This window comes from Syngnathoides biaculeatus, chromosome 7, assembly GCF_019802595.1.
Source record: "Syngnathoides biaculeatus isolate LvHL_M chromosome 7, ASM1980259v1, whole genome shotgun sequence".
Taxonomy (NCBI): Eukaryota; Metazoa; Chordata; class Actinopteri; order Syngnathiformes; family Syngnathidae; genus Syngnathoides; species Syngnathoides biaculeatus.
Window position 1 is genome coordinate 7,980,394 of NC_084646.1, and position 23,250 is coordinate 8,003,643.

The window sequence follows — 23,250 nt, forward strand, 5'->3', positions numbered from 1 at the left end:
AATTATCAATTAAAACCAAATTCATTATAAATGCAAAAAATTAGAATCCTTTCATCATTGCAATAAACTTTATATAAACAAAATATAAAGTTTTTTTTTTGCTTTATTTCATTGTCAATCATTATTTCATTAAAAAAAAAAAATCAAATGTGGAAATTGAGCAGAAAAGTCAAAACGTTTGATAGGCTACCTTCCCCCACAGAACAAAAATCTAAAAAATGGCAGCGATCAAGACAGCAATCCTGCTATAAAATGTTTATTATTGTGTTATTAACACGTGTAAATGAGTGGGCCATTGCAGTTTAAAATATAAAGCCAAATTACGCTTAAACACAAACAATCACAAGCAATAATTACAGCAATTCCCCAAATAAAACGTAATAGGAAAATAAAAATCTAATGGATTATTCATTATTGCACGATTTTATTTTTCCTGACTTCCAGTCAATTTTCCTAAAAACCACGAGAGGCTTCACAATAATTGTGCTTCCTCCTCCTAAAACACGCCGGGCTCGACTACACATCCCACGCAATGCGTTTCCTTGTCCGTTTTCCCCGCAAATTTGAGGTGAAAACATTCAAAACTGCATTTGAAGCGCAGGTGTCGAAACTCAAGGCCCGGGGGCCGGATCCGGCCCGCCACATGATTTTATGTGGCCCGCAAAGGCAAATCATGCGTATCGACGTCAAATCTGTACCAAAATGTCAAATGATTGATTTCTGATTCCAAAACTAGTCCAGAAATTTCATGTGCGAACATGACGAAGCGGTTAAAGATTTTTATGCTTTCACGGTCATAACGGCCCTCTGGGGGTAACCCCGACTACAATGTGGCCCGACACAAAAATGAGTTTGACACCCTTGATTTAAAGACTAAGCGCCACTGTGCTATCTAAGAACACAACATGAGTGTGAAAGACAGACTACAGTCCTATGGTTCCTTTTGCAGAGAGGTCGCATTGTCTGCGTTTTCGGTCAAATTCTTCTTATTGGCCTCCAGGAAGTCACTGCAGGCAGAAAAAGCGCTGGAAAACGACGAGGAGAGTCCCACAATGTCCGTAGAGATGTAGGGAAGAACTCCTGGTGTGGCCTGATTGTAGTAGGTGACCTAAAAAACAAACAAAAAAACAAAACAAACGGATTACATTCATCAGCGGTGAGATGTAACAAAGTACCGTAATTTCCGGCCTACAAGTTGCGACTTTTTTTTTTTTAAACACGCTTTCAACCCTGCAGTTTATGCGGTGATGCGGTTAATTTGTGCATTTTTATTTCTAAGAGTGAGACCGGTGGAATGTATGTGCCGAGGAAGTGACTTTTACCGGTCCCGGCCCTGTTAGCGCTGCGCTACCGTGTTACTGACGTGTCTCAGTGATTTTTACCAGCATGTTTTTTTTTTTAACCGGCCCTGTTAGCGAGGCGCTGGCGTTAGCGCGCGCGGTGGCGCTAGCGTTAAACTCTCCGTGTACCGTCTTTCTTTGTAAATATCTCGTGTTTCAATGTGGGCACTTGCGTCTTATACACAGGTGCACCTTATGTATGTACCAAATGGTATTTCCTTTACAAATGTACTGGGTACTGTACTCTGTAGGCCGGGAATTACAGTACAAATATTTATTTATTAGATTTAAGTAGATTATTATTTTTTTTTTGTATACTTTATGTACAATATTAGGTGGCACAGTGGTCCAACTGGAAAGTGTTGGCCTCACAGTTCTGAGGTCCCGGGTTCAATCCCGGACCCGCCCGTGTGGAGTTTGCATGTTCTCCCCGTGCCTGCGTGGGTTTCCCTTGGGCACTCCGGTTTCCTCCCACATCCCCAAAAACATGCAACATTGATTGGACACTCTAAATTGCCCCGAGGTGTGATTACGAGTGCGGCTGTTCGTCTCGATGTGCCCTGCGATTGGCTGGCGACCAGTTCAGGGTGTACCCCGCCCACCTCCTGCTCGTTGACAGCTGAGATAGGCTCCAGTACTTTCGCGACCCTCATGAGGATAAGCGGCTAGTAAAATGGATTGATGTACTTTACTTGAAAAGAAAAACAACTGCAGAACCTTGGTGACCGCGACGGACTCTTCCAAGATCGTGAAGCCGGCGCAGAGCACCTCCCCCCTGTCGTAGTCTGCAGTCGGGGGGTGAGTGGGCAGCGTGACTGAGCGGAGAGCGATCAGATACGGGTCCCTGCGAGGGACAAAAAAAGAAGACGGTGGCACTGTTCAAAGATAAGGGTGGAGGGAAAAAAAGAAAAACCAACAGCTCATAACTTGAAAAACTGGTAAGTTGGCTCCCTCGCCCGTCAAGACGCCACGAAGGCGAAGTATTTCCAACAGGAAGTGATTATTTTCATTACATGGTGAGTTAATGTCTTCTGTTAATTAGAATATATCATTCTAATTCTATAATTGTTGTAGTACATGTATGACAAAGTACATCTGGTTCCTGTCTTTATCATCACTTTGCAGTTAAAGTTGATTGAACAAAAATTGCGACAGGAAATAAAAAAAAAACTGTGGGGAACAACAAAAAGGGCTTTTGATTTTTGAAAATGTATATATATTTTTTGGGGTGGAGTAATAAAGCAAATCCCATAAGAGGGGGAGAAAATAAAACATTTTGAATAATTTGTCATTTGCTTTTTTTTTTTTTTTTTTATAAGGGAAGGGGCAAGACTAAAATTGTAAATGGGATTTCTGCAGATTTTTTTTAAATTTTGAAGCAATATCCAAAATATGTTACTTGGTTGCATTCCATAGCGAGGTGCGTTTTTTTTTATGACCCGACATGTGCGTAAACACACCTGACGTCGCACGGTTTCCGACAAGATGCCAGCAAGATAAAGTCCTGGCCTTTGCCCCCTTTCCGGACGGAGGGCGTCTTGACGCGGTAAATGGTGTCGTCCTCGTCCGCCTGCATGATCACCTCGCACGCCCTGCGGGACGCCGCGAACATGGCACAGATATCGTTGGCAGCGGTGGTAGGAGGCAACAGGTAATTCATTACAGTACAACGGTGTACATACATGGAAAAATGAAGTACCTGCACTATACATGGGTATATGTGAATTTTTTTTTCTAGGGTTTGAACAAACCAATTACCGTAATTTCCAGCCTCTAATCTGCAACTTTTTTCACACGCTTTCAACCGTGCGGTTTATGCGGTGATGCGGCTAATATCTGCATTTTTGTCTAACGGCCACAAAGGGGCACTCGAGCGGAAAAGGTAAGAGTGAGAACGGTGGAATATATGTGCCGAAGAAGTGACTTTTAACGGCCCGGCCCTGTTAGCGCTGCGCTAGTGTGTTACTTCCGTGTCTCGTTGATTTTTACCGGTATGTTTTTTTCTACCGGCCCTGTTGGCGCGGCACTTAGCGTCAGAACGGTGGCGCTAGTATCAGCGCAGCAGCGGTAGCGTTAGCACGGCGGCGCTAGCGTTAAACTCTCTGTGTACTGTCTTTGTTTGTAAATATCTGGTGTTTCAATGTGGGCACTTGAGGCTTTTACACAGGTGCAGCTTATCTATGTACCAAATGGTATTTCCTTTACAAATGTACTGGGTGAGGCTTGTAACCAGGTGGGCTCTGTAGGCCGGGAATTACGGTAGTCACCTTGACTGGTCCACTTTTGATGCTTAAAGCTTGATGTTGCATAATGGCTAAATAAATATTTTTGTTTTTCGGTGGGTAAAATTTACAGCAAACGCGAAAAACGTAACAGCGCAGAAACGCACGACGTGACTGACTGATAATGCCGGTCCCACTCTTTCCTCCTCCGGAGGTCGGACAGCAGGTGGAACGTCTGTTGGGCCGAGACGCTCACGTTCATCTCCACTTTGAAGCACAGCATCTGGTTCTCCTCCAGCGTGTACAGCCTGACCTGCGAGTACATTTCGGCACGTCACGTTCAGCGCGGAAAATGAGGCCAACCTGCGCGCGTGGAATTAAAACGAAGTGAGTCGGCTCGGCTTTGACGACTCACCGTGACTGTGTGCGCTTTGTCCAAGATAATAAACATGTTCCGTTTAACCCCTTTGTTGCCATTTGTGTCCACCTAACTTTCATTTTTCGCGGCCTTAACGTGACTGTCACAAAACAAGCCCTGACGGGTGAAAGGATCACCAACAATACTCACGTTGTTTTTCTCCGAGGTCAACACCCAGTTGTTTACGGTGTCCATTAGCTTCAGCGCAGAGACGTTATTGTAGCTCAGGTACATCTGGAAAAGCAACGGAGCCGATAAACACGCAGGATTGTGAAAATCATTTTACCGTCATTTCCGGCTTATAAGTCGTGACTTTTTTCCCCACACGGCTTCAACCCCTGCGGCTGATTTGAGCATTTTTTTTTTCCCCTAACGGCCGCAAGGGAGCACTCGAGCTGAAAAGGTAAGAGTGAGACCGGTGGAATATATGTGCCAAGGAAGTGACTTTTACCGGCCCTGTTAGCGCTGCACTAGCATTAGCGCTGTGTTACCGTGTTGCTGCTGTGTTACTGCCTTGTCTCAGTGACTTTTACCGGTATGTTTTTTTTCCCACCAGCCCTGTTAGCACCACACTAGCATTAGCGTCATGCTAGCATTAGCCAGTTGCTGTGTTAACTACTGCATATCAGTGATTTTGGTATGTGTTTTTTTTCTGAAACTGGCCAAGTTAGTGCTGTGCTACCGTGTTGCTACTGTGTAGCTGCCACGGCAGGTTTTTTTTTTTTTTTTTTAAACCAGCCCTGTTTGCGCTACCGTGTTGTTGCTACGTTAAGCTAAGCTATTAAAACTTTGAAAAGTCTTTCTGTGTACAGTCTTTGTAAATATCTCGTGTTTCAATGTGGGCACTTGCGGCTTATACACAGGTGCGGCTTATGTATGTACCAAATGGTATTTCCTTTACAAATGTACAGAATGAGGCTTATAATCAGGTGCGGTCTGTAGGCAGTAAATTACGGTAAATGCAGCCCATATTTAGTTACGCTTTAGTTACATTTTCGTTATGACCAAAACTTCTAACGTGTATAATCACCTCATCATGTTGCTACGCATACATAATCGACCCTGCATGTATTAATTTTAACAGCATTCACCCATATTTGTGAAACATGTTGAAAGTGATTGCAGTTTTAAAACAGATTTTCTGTCAAAAAAAATATAATAATAAGCAGTAACAGGCTACAAACAAAAAACTATGTGGTGGGTTGGCCTTGGCCCCCAGGCCTTGAGTTTGCCACCTGCTATCAAGTCAAGCTTATACAGTACTCGGATACAGGAAATCCGCAATCCTTTTCACAAACCCCCTTTTTGAGCACCTGGTTACTCGGATCCCAGGGTACCGACAGGGGAGCTTCGGTTTGCTTGCACGAGATGATGTATTTCCTGCAAAACACAAACGGGCGTTTAGTACATTCCGCCGGGTAACACAGTACAAATATTATAAGATACTTCAGCTTTACTGACTTGTAACTTTCACTCACTTTCTGCTCTTCGCGTTGTCAAAATAAGCTTGTTACTTTTTCAAATTGCCGCAGATATTTTTTTTTTTTTTTTTCCATTGTGCCAAGTTATCAAAGTGGTTGTAGAGCTCGTGCGCCTACGTCATCAAATCACGTGACTGGCCGGAAGCGCCGGTCAAACAAAGCATTTTTCAACGCTCAGTCGGTTGGAGACGACGCGAAAATACATCTTAAAGCACGACGCTTACAGTTTTGTCCGATATCATTAAACATTTAGAAGGTGATACTAAACGAAGGTACGTGGAAAAACGAGAGACACTCGGCATAGAGGACCCGTATTTAATGCCGAATCCGATGTTTTCGCCGATTCGAAAGTGGACCGTTAACCCGGTTCTGCTTGTGTTGGACAACTGGATCTACACGTGGACCTGGTGAGGAAGTCGTCGAGATTTACACGGAAGAGTTTGAAAGTGTAGAAAAGTCCGGACGTGTACAAATACTGCGTCCTTGGATCTGTTCTCAACGGGGAGACGGCTCGTGAACGCGGAAGTGTGTTCGGCTACATGTTAACCTTTGCCGAAATCCATCGATTTTTTCAGCTAGTATTTAATTGAAATACCAATATTTAAATAAATGACCCCCGGTTTTACAGAAACTCGCATTCATTAATTATGATTGGAAAAAGACAAAAGACAACAAACCGGCTCCTCCATACACTGAAGCATGTTGCGGTCGCACGTTAAACCTCTCCGTGACAGACGTTTTTTTTTTTTTAAATATGCTCTCAAATGAGTCCAATGTGCATTTAAAAAAAAATAAAAATAAACCGCCGGCATAGGCTTCAGCCCCCGTACACGGAAGCGTGTTGCGGCCACACGTTAACCAACGAAAACCTCAGTGTGACCGACTGTTTATTTCCTTTTTTTAAATACGCATTGGACTTATTTTGAGAACAATGCATATTTAAAAAAAAAAAAAAAAAAGTCTGTCAGGAAGAGGTTTACCAAAGTTTATCGTTTTACGTTGGAGACAACCACGTCTTTTTTTTTTTTTTTTCCCAAATCATATTGTTCTCAAATGAGCCAACTTGGCATTTGAGACTGAGAAGAATAATTCCTACCTATCGTGTGCATTTGGTCGGACACCGTCCATCACGATTAATTGCCGAAATCCATCGACCTTTTCTGGTCTTTTCAGCTGGTATTCCATACAATAACTAATATTTGAATATCTGTCCCATCTTTTGTGACAACCAAAAGGACAACAGGTCTCGGGTATTGTAAATATTCTCCTCCGGTTCAATGTCACCGTCGAGCAGATCTTTTTGAGCGTCAATATGGCGCCGTGAAAATGATGACGTCACGTGCACGAGCTCTACTGTCTATAATTGACGGGGAAAATGTTTTACTCGTTTCCACAAATATCTCTACATCGACATACTTTGCAGTAGGTACGATGTGTGAATACTTTTGCTTCGTCTATGAATTTTTCCTTCCAGTGGAGTACAAAGCGTCGGGAGTACTTTTGCCACCTCCGCATTCCAGACACAAACGCGAGACCCGAGCGCCATCAACACATTCTTGCAGTGGTTCCGATATTTGGCTGAATAAAGATTATAACGACAGCGGAACAATGAGCGCATTATCCCTGGTGAGCTCCGCTCGGAGGTCATGTTCTGCTCTGACGGATCACACGCTCTTGTTATGTAGACCCCGAAAATAAGATTTGGCAGGTCACCGTTGAGCAATGGTGACACAGCATTTCTTCTCAACCGAAGCGCGACAGAATGTATGAATTATGTCCAATTCATAACATTGTCATCCCCGCATATTTGTGGTTAACTATTCACAGAGTCACCTTGTCACTTTTTTTTTGGACACGGTGGAGCAGCCGGTAAAGTGTTGACCTCACAGTTCTGAGGTCCCGGGTTCGATCCCGGCCCCGCCTGCGTGGAGTTATAATGTTCTCTCCGTGCCTGCGTGGGTTTTCTCCGGGCACTCCGGTTTCCTCCCACATCCCAAAAACACGCAACATTAATTGGACACTCTAAATTGCCCATAGGTGTGATTGTGAGTGCAACTGTTTGTCTCCATGTGCCCTGCGATTGTCTGGCGACCAGTTCAGGGTGTACCCCGCCTCCTGCCCGTTGACAGCTGGAATAGGCTCCAGCACTCCCTGCGACCCTCGTGAGGATAAGTGGCAAAAGAAAATGGATGGATTGACAGCTCAACCAAGGGACAAGAGCTCTAGGTTAGAGAGGCGTTAAGTTCTGCCTGGGTTGTTAGTGGAAGTTGCCACACATACACGTGCACATAATTTTTCCTACATTAAATATTCAAAATAAACTATTCATGCTGATATTAGATAGATGAATGGCATTTAAATTCATTTCAATTTCGGGAATGAATTAAACTTATAAGTTGAGGTACCACTGTACTGTTCATCCATCCATCCATCCATTTTGTTTGCCGCTTATCCTCACAAGGGTCGCAGAGAGTGCTGGAGCCTATCCCAGCTGTCAACGGGGAGGAGGCGGGGTACAACCTGAACTGGTCGCCAGCCAATCGCAGGGCACATTGAGAGAAACGCCCAATCACACTCACAATCACACCTAGGGGCAATTCAGAGTCTCCAATTATTGTCAAGTTTTTTTTTTGGGATGTGGGAGGAAACCGGAGTGCCCACCCGGAGAAAAGCCACACAGGCAAGGGGAGATCATGCAAACTCCGCACAGGCGGGTCCGGGATTGAACCCGGAACCTCAGAACCGTGAGGCCATTTCTTTCCCAGCTGACCCACCGTGCCGCCCACTGCACCTCTTCTTTTTTTGGACCAAATCTCGCTATATTCCTGTGAGATGGCGTCTGCCCAGGTGATTCTGACTCACCTGTCGAGGCGGATCTTCTTCCTGGCGATCGCTTCTTGATAACGCCGTTTCCCGTCCTGAAAAACATGCATCGCATAACCTCGCACCGATCGCATTTCGAATTTGTCGTCATGCCACTGGCGCTGGCACCATCGATGACGGTTGGTCAGTGCAATAGTGCTCAACTAGCAAACCAATTCTGTCGTGATATGAGTAGTAATGTGGGTAACAAACGGGGGGGGGGGATTAAGTTAGGTAGCGACCGCATCAAGAACAACTCACCACAGGCTCAGGCCGTATCCGTGGCAGCGTGCGTGGTTTCCGATCAGCGTCCAGGACCTCGAAGGTCATAAAGGCGCTATTTATATGACGCTGAGGCTCGTCACCCTGGTAGGCCTCAGCGCACACACCCACCTCCATGCTGCAACATAACAGACGTGAAGATAAGTTAAGAAAGAGGGGGGGGGGGTGAGAAGAGGGAGATCACGTTTTTTGCAAAAGTGTACACACCCTGTAATTAAGGATGTGTTCAGAATTAGCATTCTAACCCAAATCAAATGGGAGTCAGCACACAGCTGACATTATTTAAAGTGCCCCTGGTTAACCTCACAGCAAGTTCAGATGTTCTAGTAGGCTTTCCCTGATAGGCAACAGAATGACAACATTTTTCAAGCCATTTCCCCCGTTTTCTCTCTCTTGGTCAAAGTCGGATTTGTTTAGCGGGGCTTCCACGAGAGCTAATGTTACCCCCAGCGACTGTACGTGTGGCATCGCGGCGAAAATGACTGCTGTGATGTGTTTTGAAGGAGAAGACTGACCTGTGCCTGAAGGCATTGTTCACGATAGACTTCAGCACCAGCCGGTCGCCAATGTGGGACGGCCCACGGAAGTGGAACATGTCGATGCTCCTCAGGGTGGGATGGGCATTGCACAAGCGACTGGATCGATAAGGGAGGACGCACACACAAAATGTGATCATTTTTCAAATATAGCAAATTTAACATTTTTAATTCAGTGGTACCTTGACTTACAAGTGATGTGCCATTGCTTGGATAATTTTTTTTTTTTTTAATTTTAGGGTTTGTCTATATTGTGGCTTTTCAATTTGGAATGGTTGACCGGTGTGACGGTCTGAGCGCTCCCGGTGCTGAAAAGTCTTCTTGCGATTAATGAGCACGCGCGTATATTTTGTAACCCGGCCAGTCTGAAACATCGCCAGCCATGCTTCCGCGTTTGCCATTCGACAACTTGTCACCGAGTGTTCATGTTTCGCTATTGTTATGTGTGTGAAATGTTTCAAGGAGTGCCTGTGTAAGGACGGGAAAGACGGACAAGACCACCTCACCGGGAAATTACACCTTTGGTTTTTGGACCGGCTGGAACTTTGGCTAACTTGGAATACCCGCTGGGACGAACATTTGCTTCTTCGGGAAGACTCGTTCAACATTGGTGACTATTCGCCGTTGTGGCTTAACTACTCTGTTCTTAAACGCCCATTTTGTGTTCGCTATTTTATCGTGTTTGTGTTGTAATGCGTTTCTGACAATTTAATCTCACACACATCAACAGTAACGCGTGCGCATTAACCCAAAGGAGACTTTTCAGCACGGGGGAGCGCTCAGAACGTCACACCGGGCTTTTTGCTGCACCGCAGTCTGCTCGCACCTCGCCGAGATGGTGGCAACGTTCTCCATCCAAGCCATGATCTGGCCCCCGAAGGTGCTGACTTGGTGGTTGGCGTGGGGCGGCAGCACCAGCTCCACGCTCTCCACTCGGGTGCGCTCGGCGGGCACGGCGTCCTGGTACTCCTGGCATTCTCCTGTCACCGGAACAGGGGAGGAAATGGAAAAATAATCATTAAAAAAAAAAAAAACATTAGTGCACATAAAAGAGACTGGAAAGGCTTTATTGTTATGATATGACGTCCAAGTAAATGGCGGGTGTACCCAGCTGCGCCGTGCTGCTGCTCAGCAGGTCCGTGATGATCTCGGCGTGGATGAGCCTCATCCGCCTCCGCTCCGCCGCCAAGCTGTACTCCATCTGCTCCATTTGCGTGTGCGGCGTCAGCGGCTTCAGCTGCACCTGCGGGCGCACAGCCGCCATCACGGGCTGAACTGAACTCACGGCGACCCGCTCGGACTTGGTTGAAAGAATCGGGACACCCTGGCCGTGACTCGGCCGGGGTCGTTGAACTTTTTTTGCGATCCACTTGCAGAACAACGTCATTGCAGGGTGTCTACACTTTTGCAAAAACACATATCATTTTTACATCTATAGCTTTCTGTGACTGTTCCGGTCTCTCAAATCTAATTTGTTCTGGGGGCTTCCACTTTCCCTATTATAATGAATGGAAATGCCAGTAATCAGTTCCAAAATCCAACAAAATTTTTTTTATGATAATAGTACTCTAAAGTATAGTACTAGAAAAAGATAGTCATGACATAATTAAATAAAATGCAAATAATGAAGTCGTTGATGCCACATTTTTTTTTTGCTTCAATTCATCAGATATTGTGCTGCTCACCCTTAGTCGTAGATGCCAAACCAAAATGTATCAAAAAATAAATAAATAAGCAAGAAAAAAATATATATATATATGATTATTATTATATTTTACGTGTCAATATTTGTATCCATATCTTACTTTTCAACGTCTCTTACCTTTCCCGTTTCCGTCCTCCTGGCCACGAAGGTGGCGAATGCTTGACAAACCCTCCAGTGAGTGTCAGTGTAGAGGTCCTCGCATGTCACCATAATGCCAACCTAAAGTCCAGAAATCCATTTTTTTTTTTTTTTCTTTCGTGTAAGATCAATTTTTTTAACTGTAAAATCCGTGACAAGAACCAACCTCCATACTGGATGTGAAGGCTCTGTTGACCTTGGCTATGATGGTGACGACGTTTCCCACCCTGCAACACGTACACGTTTGTTTTCAAAATAAACACGGGATCTCATCATATCTTATCTCTGGAGCATGTGGCGAGCGTATGAAAAATAGCTTTCAAGCGGCCGGTTCCGGTTCTTACCCGATGGTGTGTTCAAAATGGATGTCGTCCACAGACGCGGTGACGCAGGAGCAGCCTGCATGTCGCTCGGCTGAAAATTAAAGGGGGGAACTTCAGCCAGCGGTCATCATACGCACGTTCTTGTACCGTACGCTACTACCTTTGACAGACGAGTTGAATTCACTCTCTGAATATAGCAATTTATTGTATAAAAATATAAATCACGCAAGGGCATTACACTACTTTAATTGCTCGATTTCTTTTTTGTTTGCTTCACTGGAGCGGCGGCATATCCAAACCTCGCGTAAAACTCTATATTTGACTGGCAACACAAGCAAAAAAAAAAAAAAAAAAAAAAAAAAAAAAACACGTTTTTAAAAAAATGAATAAATATAAAATGAACAAGTGGCTCATGACTAGAAAGTCTTCTCACGGAATGTTAAAAAGATACATATTCATGATTAAATACACACTACAATATTATCATTTGAAAGTCAATAAATGCAATGTACTGGTTAGTTTAAAATTATGGAATTTTAATAATGGCACATTAAAAACATGTCTTATTTCTGAATTAATTTCTCATTTCTATTCAGTTTTATTTTGAAAAAAAAAAGTATTTCTTTTGAATGTTATACATGAATATTCATGATTAAATACACAGAACAATATTATCATTTCAAAGTTAATAAATGCAATGTACTGGTTAGTTTAAAATTATGGAATTTTAATAATTGGACATTAAAAATGTGTTTTAGTTGTTAATTCATTTCTCATTTATATTCAGTTTTATTTTGAAAAAAATATTTCTTTTGAATGTTACACATCAATAAATTAAAAAATCTTTGAAATATTCTCTAAGAATATTTGCTCCGTCTTTGCATTTTTAGGTCTTTAGGTCAGCTGCGCTTTCTTAGTCACGTGACGTCACGTGACTAAGAAAGCGCAACTGCGATTGGCTGGCTGTTCAGTTCTGACCTGAAGTAACCCTGCCTGGGGGCACGGACAGTGAATTTCAGACAGCGAATCTCAGACCGCGAATTGTAGCAACTATTGAAAATGTGATCAATTTACATTTCAAATTCAAATCCTGGAGCCACATATTTACTTGCACACTAGTGCATCGCTTTCGCGGGCTGAATTTAGTTCGACCGCGATTCTGAGCGCCGGCGAAAATACGAGGAAGGAGGAGTACAAAGTGCAAAAAAACAGAAAGTAACAGGTTACATTTGGACATTGTCTTATCAGCTTCCTGCTTTTAAAACGTACGGATCCGTGTTTTACTTTGTTCATCCATGTTTTGTCCTCATTACGGTCTTGTAGTCAGCCAAAAATGACAAAAGAAGGATATATTCTCCAACTATTGAAATTCCACACACCCCTTTCGCAAGTGCGATGGGCCCACCTGACAGGCAGGCGGTGGAGTCCATCCACTTGAGCAGCTGGCCGGCGCTCAGCTCGCCGCAGTGATTGGAGTGGCAAGGCAGCACGATCTGACTCATCTTCACTTCCGTGGGGTTCCTGTACGCCTCGCCGATCTCCACCGCCACGCCGCCGCCGCCATCCCCCTCCTCCGACGTCATGACTCACCGCTGCGCAGACGCAGACGCGAGACGGCGGTGTGGAAATGTGCAGTCAAACTGGAAGTCGAAAGTTTACACACCCCTGTTCAAATGCAAAGATTTTGGCGTATCAGACAAAAAGGCCAAAAATAAATCATTCATTACATTTTTTTTTTTTATAACTCTAGGGACAAGAAATTGGAATGTGACCAACGTCATGGAACAAGTTTGCAGATTCCACGGTACTAATTTTAGGATGTGCATGTTCATGCAAGCAGCTTATATGTTACTTTGTCCTGCTCCTTTTTCATTCTATTTTTAACCAAACCTGTCACATTGTTTGATGAGAATTTGGAAATAAAATTCCATGGTGTCATTTTATCATTCGTTCCACTGTATTTTATTTAACAGGAGATTGTTCGCGCTTTTAATCCCATCCGTTAAATCCACCTTGTCGAGCATTTATCAACAGTAATTTTTGTTGCATTATTTTAGCCATTTTGCTGAAAATTGTTTTCATATTTTTTTTAAATTCATTTCTCACAAAAAACGGTTAAAGTACTGGAAATAATACAACAAAATTAAAATTAAGAATGTTCCATGAACATTTTACAAGAATGTATTTTTTATTATATAAGTGTTATAACAAAATATAAAAAACTACAAATAATGACAAAATAGATCCTGAACATTTATTTTATTGTTTAATTGAACCTTTTTATAAATCAGTGGTGGGTGCCAAGGACAGTTAGTCTGAACCAATGACCTGCAATCACAACTTCCATCCATTCATTTTCTTTGCTGCTTATCCTCACGAGGGCCGCAGGGAGTGCTGGAGCCTATCCTAGCTGTCAACGGGCAGGAGGTGGGGTACACCCTGAACTGGTTGCTGGCCAATCACAGGGCACATGGAGACAAACTGCTGACTCACAATCACACCTTGGGGCAATTTATAGTGTCCAATTAATGTTGCATGTTTTTGGAACGTGGGAGGAAACCGGAGTGCCCGGAGGAAACCCACGCAGGCACGGGGAGAACATGCAAACTCCACACAGGCGGGTCCGGGATTGAACCCGGGACTTCAGAACTGTGAGGCCAACGCTTTCCAGCTGAGCCACCACCGTGCCGCTCCATTTACAACTTAAATTAGAATATTTGTTCCATAAAATTGTAGTAATTGTTTCCCACCAGTCTCGCCGTCCCAATATGTGTTTTTTCCTTGGCTGCACATGTACGTGGACATGCAGATGATTATTAACATGAATCCAACCAGATTTCAGTCTCAATGTGTTGCTATGCCAATTAAATCTGAGCACTTCAATAATTAGCAGTACTGGGCCCATAAAACCAATTTCAGCATTTTATCGAGTCTTCCATCGACTGGTCAAAGCAAAACACACTTGAAGCAATTTGGACGCATTAACACATTTAATTATCAGCATCTTTGTCGTGTTATTAAATAAGAATTGTGTATTAACAGCTACAGGCGATACAATAGTTGTATTGTTATTTGTGATGTTTTTTTTTATAATTAAAATCAAGTAAACCCCTCTAAGGTCCTGAGTACCTAATTTACCGCCTGATAATATTCTCAATACATATTTTAACCTCATCTGCCAATGACCTGGCAGATCTACTACGCATTATTTAAAAACTCAAATGTGATCACTCAAGTTTGGAAGGAATTTTTCCTTCGTAATCTCCGAGTTGCAGGTTAGAACTTGCGCCGTGTCGTTTTTACATAATTGTATCAACCAGGCTTCTGTAAATGAAATAAAAAAAAAAGTTGCAACGGGGGCATTTGGTGTTATCCTTGCAGTGACCTTTCATCTATCTGAATGTGTAATTCTATGTCACTGCCGTCTTGAAGTTTTGTTTGCAAACACTCCCAGCTTGTGCGTCTCATGGGGGAAATGGGGCAAAAAAAAAAAAAAAAACACTTTAAAATGTATGTTTACAACTCGAGAGGATTAAAAAAATAAGTGACTTACCAGCAGTGAAAAAGGGGGATTCTGTTTTCGGAAGGTGAGTTGACAGTCCTTGAAAAGGCGGAAAACCGGCTAGGAAAGAGCAAACGGCAACCCGGAAGGAGGTTCCTTTTCATTTCCCCATTCTTAAAAAAAAAAAAACAACAACACGCACGCACACTTGCACAAAAAGTATTTCGCTCAGCACGCTCGCCAGTAAGGGGGGGAAACAGAAAACGGGGGAGGGAGACAAACCCACCCCTAAACTGGGGGCTGCACGAAGCAAGTTTTAAGGTGGAATTTTTCATACCGTTAAGGCCCGCGATTGGCTGGCGACCGGTTCAGCGGTGTGTGACGTCATCTTAAAGGGACAACCAAATGCCATTTCTAGAGGTGTTGATGAGGCAGTGCTGGAAAATGATGTTACTGACATTTGAGGCATAATTTAAACTTTGGACAGTTTCAGTGTACAGTACTCACTTGTGTTGCTAGTAGAAATGTCTGTGTGTTGTGTTACTTTCAGGCAGTTCTTGTTAAATACGTTTTTTGTTTTTTTTTTGTTTGGTCCACAATGTAGTTACGGTTTCCTCAGAGGGCTGTTACGCCTGTGGACCAATAAATTCAGTGTATGATCACCTAATATAGCATTTACGCAACAAAATGATGGATAACTTGTTTTGGAAATAAATGGATGTCAAATCATCTCAGCCATACACGACATCGACACTACAGAGATCGTGCACCGACGTCATCAAATCTCGTGACTTTTGTTTACCTCGCCACATTGCCGGTCAAGCTAAGCGTTGCTAAATGCTAAGTCGGTTGGAGACGACACTGAAATATGTCTTGCGGCGCGACGCCCAGAGTCTTGTCCGATGCTGTCAGACATTTAGGTGAAATAAACCACGGTACGTGGAAAAATTAGATAAACTCGGCAAAGAGGACCCATATTTAATGCTGATAAGAAATTGGGACTGTTAATTCGCTTCCGCTTGTCATGGACAACTGGATCTACACATGGATCTGGTGAATAAGTCGTCGAGATTTACGCGGAAAAGTTTGAAAGCGTAGAAAAGTCTAGACACATACGAATACTTAGTAACAAATCCCACATAGCGACGGTTTTGATGGCTCGTGAACGCGGGAGCATTCGACCACACGTTAACCTTTGCCGGAGTCCATCGGTCTTTTCAGATGGTATTCAAAACAAATACCAATATTTAAATAAATGACCCCTGGTTTTAGACAACCTCGAATTCATGAACTTCTTCTTTTCCTCTCGAGTCGTCTCCACGGAACGTACACGGAAGCCATTGCGATCACACTTGAACTCCGTAAACCTCTGTGACAGACATTTATTTTTTAAACACACATTGTTCTCAAATGAGGCAATTTGGCATTATAAATACTTTTTAGTAATTTAAGATTGAGAAGAATGAGAAAAATGGTGACGTCACGTGCACGAGCTCGATAGTGACACAATTTAGACATTTCCACTCTGAGGTGCGTTCACTTTTGTTGCTAGAGGTTTGGACACTAAAGTCAGTGTTGAGTTACTTTTGAGATGAAAAAAGTCAATTTACACGTCAACACTGAATCTCCATTTTAATCAATGTTCAATACAGTTGCGGTCGTTTTGTAAAATAATGGTGCCCACATATGGAAGTAAATTAGTACCACCAGGATTTGAATTTGAAATGCCACAGAAAACAGGATTCGAATTTGAAATGTAAAGTCATCACATTTTCAAGAGTTGCTACAATTCGGTGTCTGAAATTCGCTGTTTGGAATTCACTTTCGGTGCCACCAGCAAGGGTTACTTCAGGTCAGAACCAAACAACTAGCCAATCGCAGTTACGCTTTCTTAGTCACGTGACATCGCATGCTAAGAAAGCGTAACTGGATTGGCTGGCTGTTTGCTTCTGACCTGAAGTAACCCTTCCTGGTGGCACAGACGGTGAATTTTAGACGGCGAATTGTGGCATCTATTGAAAATGTGATTACTTTAAATATTACTTTCAGATTCAAATCCAGTTTTCTGTGGCATTTCATATTCAAATCCTGGTGGCACAAATTTACTTCAATAGATGTACTCACTTTCGTGAGACACTGCGCATTTTCAATAACGCCATTCATCTTTTCAGACGAAAAAGTAACGTTATGAAAGTAAAATTAAGAGAACTGTTGCATAACGACGCGTTTATTTAATTGACGCTCTAACGCGACTGTCAGGCAGACCTTAAAAAAATATTCCACGCGCCCATTGGCTAGGAAAGTCATCGATCAAATTACTGGCCCCGCCTCTTCGCCCCGCCCCTCCGCTTGGACCAAGCTCGGTTGAGGTATCGGGTGAGGAGGACCATTGTAGTGCGGTTGGCGTGCGAGAGGGTCGCGGCCGCGATGAACCGAGAGATGAAATAGAGCGGCTCCGAAAAAAAAAAACAAACAAAATAAACAAGAAAGCCGACTGCTCGACAAACGACTAAACAATGTTCCCGAAAGGCAAAGGAACCCCGGTGCCCTCGGACGGCCAAGCGCGAGAAAAGTAAGCCGAGAAACAGTGACGAATGTGCCTTGTCGTGTGTTTTTTTTTTTTTTTCCGCCTTTGCAACTTGCTTGTTGTTCGCTGGACGGGGGCTAGCAAAGAGCGAGAAGAGGGCGATTTCCTGCAACCGGGAAAAAAAAAAAAAAGCAATTGAATGAACCGCCTTGTCTACTCTCGCCATTGTCAATGCGTGTCGCCGTCTTTAAAAAATAAAAAATATGGATGTAAATGGCCACTCGCGAAAAAACGAGCGATAGTGTGACATTTTGTGTCGAATCGCGAGATTGAAAACAATAACATGATCGCCTAGCTGCACACAACACATTACATTGTTTCCCTCTTTGTAAGCGAGACGCGCTTATTTTTTTCTTTCTTTTCCTTTTTGAAAAATGATCATGATATCATTTGGGTTCTCATCAAGGCTGCGCGGAAGCTTCCAGGCGCACACGTTTGTGTATTTTCTGCACTAGATACTGTTGCGTCTTCGCCCCGCACTTTGTGTTCGGCCCCATGCAAATGTTGGTGCCACAGCCTGCTTGCTTGGCAGCCATTGTTCACAAGGCCTCCACTAGTATGCAAACACGTTTGAGCATTTATTCGCTATCTTTGTTCATCCGTGTACTAGTGCGCGCTTTGCCCTTACCACCACGACAATTCAGCGCACTAGTAGAACGACTAGGGTCTACTAGAATGTGTCTTTCTCGTAGCAACATTTTTTTTGTTTTTTTGGACAACTAGTGCCACTTTTTTGGCTCACTTGTACCGGTATGCTATTTAACATTGGTAGTGAACTACTGTCCTGGGTTAGTAGCACTACTAGGTCCAAATAGCAGGAACATGTCATGGTGGTAACCTTGTGGACCCAACTAGTAGCAACAAAGTGCTTTCCATAAAGACATTCGCACATAATATTTTGGATATCCATCTTGCGGTTAAGTCTTTTAGAATACTACTATAATTCAGCGCACTTGTAAAATCACTAGTGTACTAGTGTAGTGGTGAAGCAGAACGACCGGGTTGCACTTGTAGATCAAATGCGTTTTTACTCGCAACATTTTTTTCCACTGCTAGCGCCACTTTTGACTCACTCGTCCAGAATTAAACCATACTAGTGAACTGCTGTTCTGCACTAGTAATACTACGACTCGAAAGCATGTGTCACGCTAGTAGCTTCCTTATCAAGGGTGAAATACATGCACAAATTTCTTCCACAAAGCCGGTTCAAAATGGAGTACTAGTACGCTCTGTCCCCACGATTGAAACAGTTCATTTGTACAAGGGTGCACTAGGAACTAGTACTAACTAGGGTGCACGAGGAAGGTCTGCCCACTTTTGTCTTCAATACTAGTGCCATTTTTGACCTACTAATACACAAATTAAACCTCTTTTGTAAACTAAAGTGGTGCACTAATAACACTAGTCGACTGCATGTGTGACTAGTAGCCTCGTCGATATCCAGGCTTAGGCCCACGCTATAGTAAGTACTACTAAAATTTTTTTTTTTTTTTTTTGCACAACTAGTGCAACTTTTTTGGCTCCCTTGTACCAGTACGCTATTTAACATTGGTAGTGAACTACTGTGCTGGGTTAGTAGCACTGCTAGGTCCAAATAGCAGGAACGTGTCATGGTGGTAGCCTTGTTCACCCAAGTAGTAGCAACAAAGTGGTTTCCATAAAGACATTCGAACATAATATGTTGGATATCCATCTTGCGGTTAAGTCTTTTAGAATAGTACAATAATTCAGCGCACTTGTAAAATCACTAGTGTACTAGTGTAGTGGTGAAGCAGAACGACCGGGTTAACTTGTAGATCAAATGTGTTTTTAGCGGCACTTTTAGCTCACTCATCCAGAATTAGACCGTACTAGTGAACTGCTGTTCTGCACTCGTAATTCTACGAATCGAAAGCATGTGTCGCGCTAGTAGGTTCCTCATCAAGAACTGAATACATGCACAGATGTCTTTCCACAACGGCAGTTGAAAATTGAGTACTAGTACGCTCTGACCTCGCTATTGAAACGATTCATTAGTACAACAACTAGCGTGCACTAGTAAGGTCTGTCCACTTTTGTGTCTTCAATACTAGTGCCATTTTTAACCTACTAATACACAGTACATAGTAAACTAATGTGGTACACTAACAACTAGTTGAGAGCATGTGTAACTAGTAACCTCAATGATATCCAGCTTTAGGCCCACGTACTAGTATGTACTACTAAAATGTTTTTTTTTTTTTTGCACAACTAGTGCCACTTTTGGTTCACTCATCCAATATTAAGCAATACTACGTTCTGTCCTCATGATTGAAACCGTTCATTTGTACTAGGGTGCACTAGGAACTAGTACTAACTCGGGTGCACGAGGAAGGTCTGTCCACTTTTATGTCTTCAATACTAGTGCCATTTTTAACCTACTAGTACACAATTAAACCTCATTTGTAAACTAAAGTGGTGCACTAATAACACAACTAGTTGACTGCATGTGTGACTAGTAGCCTCATTGATATCCTGGTTTAGGCCCACACGGTAGTATGTACTAGTAAAACAAATTGGCTCACTAGTAGAACAATTAGGATGCTCTAGTTGAACAAATGTTTTACATTTTCCCCGCACTACTAGTCAGACTTTTGGCTTAGTACTACACGTTTTAACTTTACTTGTAAACTACTGTGCAGCACTACTAAAATTACTGAATGAATAGTAGTCATTCGTCACGCTAATAGTCTCTATCAAGTATATTGAACTAAGGCTTCGGTTTGAGCATTTATTTCATATTCTCGATGACCATCTTAAAGTCCATGAACTAGTACACACTTTGTACTGAATCAATAGTGAGACAATTCAGCGCACTAGTAGAATTACTTTGTCTTACTATTGATATTTTTTTCCAAATTTGGTTACCAGCAACAAGTTATCAGTGAGTTAAGACGAGTTACCCTTATTACACTACTATTAAGTCACTATATGTCAACTAGAAGAATTTTGTCGATAATTGTACTAGTAGCATGCAGGTGTCCACTAAAATGTTGTTCTCCTGCTAGCATACCAAAGTTTTCCGACTAGTTATGACAAAAACTGTACATATTATAAACAATGGCGCACATACTAGTAAGACATTTGTTTTACTAGTGCCTCCTAGTCGCTCTGCTAGACTACGAGTGAGGACAAAGAGCGTACTAGTACTGTGCATTGACGTTAAGCTGAATATGAAATGAACCTCCTTCTATACTGCACCCGCGACTACCTCCTCAGCCGTACCTGCTTTTCTGCATTCATTTAACAACTTGAAATTAAAGTGCAATACATTTTTTTTTATCCCCGTTCGCAGGTTGGCTCTTTACGTCTACGAGTATTTGCTCCACATAGGAGCACAGAAGTCTGCACAGACCTTTTTGTCAGAGGTACGTAGCGTTTTTGGATTTTTTTCTCACTTGTTCTCTGTAGGCCTTCAGAACCTTTCACTCATTCCCTGCTTGTGTTTTTTTTTTCTCCAAAAATATTATCGAGCTGAGGAACATTTTTTACATTAGTTTAAAAAAAAAAAAAAAAAAGGTGCAAGACCAGACAAATATATCCCAAAAAGTAGATACATGGGAAGTGGAAGAGAATTGAATTGTTTCGCCCGTCATTATGTGTTACGAGCATTTATAAAACAAACGTGCATTATTTGTATGGGGGGGGGGAAATAATAATACTAATAAAAAAAATTAACCCCCCCCCCCAAATCATAAATAAATTGATTAAAAAAATCCTGACCGCCAAAGGTGGCCATAGCTCAGCTGTTAGAGCAAGGCATTATTTGTATGAGGGGAAAAAAATAAAAAAATTAAATCAAATAATAATTCTTAAAAAAAATCACCCCCTCCCCTGAAATCAAATCAAATAATTAAATAGATTAAAAAAATATTGGCCACCTGATGAAAAAAAAATCCTGACCGCTAAAGGTGGCCATAGCTCAGCAGTTAGAGAATGGCATTATTTGTATGAGGGGGAAAAAAAATAAAAATGTAAAAAAATTAAATCAAATAATAATAAAAATCACCCCCCATCAAAGATATAAACAAATAAATAGATTTTAAAAATCCTGGCCACCTGATAAAAAAAAATCCTGACCGCTAAAGGTGGCCATACCACAGCGGTTAGAGCAAGCCATTATTTGTATGAGGGGAAAAAAAATAAAAATGTAAAAAAAATTAAATCAAATAATAATAAAAATCACCCCCCCAATCAAATAAATAAAATAGATTTAGAAAATGGCCTGATTTAAAAAAAAAAAAAAAATCCTGACCACTAAAGGTGATCATAATGCAGCGGTTAGAGCACTGGTTTGGCAAACGAGGGGTCGTGAGTTTGTTTCTCACTGTTGTGCTTCCACTCCCCGAGTGGGGTTGCGTCGGGAAGGACGTGGAAAAAAAAACAAACTGGCAGACAAATATGAGCGTGCAACCCCAAATGGGACAAGCCGAAAGAAGGAAAAAAAAGTGTATAAACTGAAGAAGAAAAAAAACGATAACGACAGCTGATTTCATAATGCAGTATTTTGTCCTATTTGACTTGCTTAATTGTATTCTTGGTGATTTTTGTTATGATCTAGAAAACAATGGACATTGGGCAAATATTAGCTCCTAAATGAAACTGAAACGACATGGGTGCAATGCATCATGGGATTTATTGCCTTTCTAGTACATAATTCCAACCATTCTCCCTAGATACGATGGGAGAAGAACATAACGCTCGGAGAACCCCCCGGATTCCTGCATTCCTGGTGGTGGTAAGTGACGGCGATCTCGTGTCCCCCAGCCCACCCCACCCCACCCCGTGGAAACGCGTCACGGGGCTTGTTTACGCGCCGGCGTTCGTCTCACGTCCCCGTCCCCGTCCCCCCAACTCCCCGCCCCGTCTGAACCCCCGCAGCGTATTCTGGGACTTGTACTGCGCTGCGCCCGAGAGGAGAGAGACATGTGACCACTCCAGTGAAGCCAAAGCCTTCCACGACTATGTGAGTAGTCCCTTCGGTTATTTATTATTATTAGTGATTTTTGTCAGAAATATATATATTTTAAAAAATATATCATAAATATGATAAAATACATATTTATTTATTTATTTTACTTCTCCCAAACATTATAGGTCATTGAAGCGCACTTAAACATATTAAGACACAATTTTTAAAGAATTCCTTAGCACTCGTTCTCACTCATAGTTCACAAAATAAGAGACAAAGCATGCTTGCTTAAAGCTATTTATTTATCACACCCAGTTGAAGTTGACTGTGACTTTAATTAAATATTGGATGTTTAAACATGGCGGCACGGCGGAGCAACTGGTTTGAGCGTTGGCGTCACAGTTTTGAGGACCCGAGTTCAATCCCGGCCCTCAGCGTGTGGAGTTTGCATGTTCTCCCCGTGGCTTCGTGGCTTTTCTCCGGGCACTCCAGTTTCCTCCCACATCCTCAAAAACATGCAACATGAATTGGACACTCTAAATTGCCCTTAGGTGTGATCGTGAGTGCGACTGTTGTCTGTCTCTGTGTGCATGTTCAGGGTGCACCCCGCCTCTTGCCCGATGATAGCTGGGATAGGCTCCAGCATTCCTGCGACACTTGTGAGGATAAGCAGCTCAGAAAATGGATGGATGTATGTCTAAACGCCAAAATGTTCAACCAAACCATACAATACGCTGTCTTAATGCTAAGATATAATGGTAAACGCCATAGATAGGCGAGTGCAAATGAACATCCATCCATTTTCTTTCGAGTTTCCAATCAATGTTGCATGTTTTTGGAATGGGCGAGGAAACCCACGCAGGCACGGGGAGAACATGCAAACTCCACACAGACGGGGCCGGGATCGAACCCGGCTCCTCAGAA

At 42.6% G+C, this 23,250-nt stretch overlaps 2 protein-coding genes across 6 annotated transcripts in view; one reads left to right on the forward strand and one right to left on the reverse strand.

The window, feature by feature from the left end:
• Positions 1-240: 240 nt before the first annotated feature.
• On the reverse strand, positions 241-15,086 carry acot11b (acyl-CoA thioesterase 11b). Of its 4 annotated transcripts, none has more exons than XM_061826024.1 (16): positions 14,861-15,086; positions 12,713-12,899; positions 11,329-11,398; positions 11,151-11,211; positions 10,964-11,065; positions 10,249-10,384; positions 9,968-10,121; positions 9,121-9,240; positions 8,585-8,723; positions 8,324-8,379; positions 5,294-5,360; positions 4,131-4,214; positions 3,742-3,875; positions 2,801-2,932; positions 2,058-2,184; positions 241-1,108 (listed from the first exon to the last, which is right to left on the reverse strand). In XM_061826024.1, the coding sequence occupies exons 2-16, from the start codon at positions 12,888-12,890 to the stop codon at positions 932-934; spliced, it is 1,737 nt and encodes a 578-aa protein (XP_061682008.1). In that variant the 5' UTR covers positions 12,891-12,899; positions 14,861-15,086; the 3' UTR covers positions 241-931. The 4 variants fall into 4 exon arrangements, with proteins under 4 accessions (XP_061682008.1, XP_061682009.1, XP_061682007.1 ...); XM_061826025.1 differs by having other exon boundaries at positions 10,249-10,378; positions 12,713-12,972; XM_061826023.1 differs by having other exon boundaries at positions 12,713-12,972.
• Positions 15,087-17,145: 2,059 nt separating this feature from the next.
• The window catches only part of LOC133503426 (single-stranded DNA-binding protein 3-like), a 29,632-nt gene continuing 23,527 nt past the window's right edge, over positions 17,146-23,250 (forward strand). Inside the window, exons 1-4 of one of the 2 annotated variants that reach the window (XM_061825068.1) lie at positions 17,146-17,381; positions 20,710-20,782; positions 22,091-22,152; positions 22,296-22,380. In XM_061825068.1, the coding sequence (XP_061681052.1) occupies positions 17,326-17,381; positions 20,710-20,782; positions 22,091-22,152; positions 22,296-22,380 (276 nt within the window). In that variant the 5' untranslated portion in view covers positions 17,146-17,325. The remainder of the gene's footprint in view (positions 17,382-20,709; positions 20,783-22,090; positions 22,153-22,295; positions 22,381-23,250) is intronic. The other variant, XM_061825069.1, reaches the window with a different exon arrangement.

Bases quoted from the DNA above. Each gene is read 5' to 3' on its own strand.
- acot11b (XM_061826024.1), bottom strand. From the start codon at position 12,890: ATGACGTCGGAGGAGGGGGATGGCGGCGGCGGCGTGGCGGTGGAGATC. The intron at 11,212-11,328 runs GTAAGAACCGGA...TACGTGTTGCAG, and splicing joins CATTTTGAACACACCATCGG to GGTGGGAAACGTCGTCACCA. The intron at 8,380-8,584 runs GTGAGTTGTTCT...CATGTTTTTCAG, and splicing joins GGATACGGCCTGAGCCTGTG to GACGGGAAACGGCGTTATCA.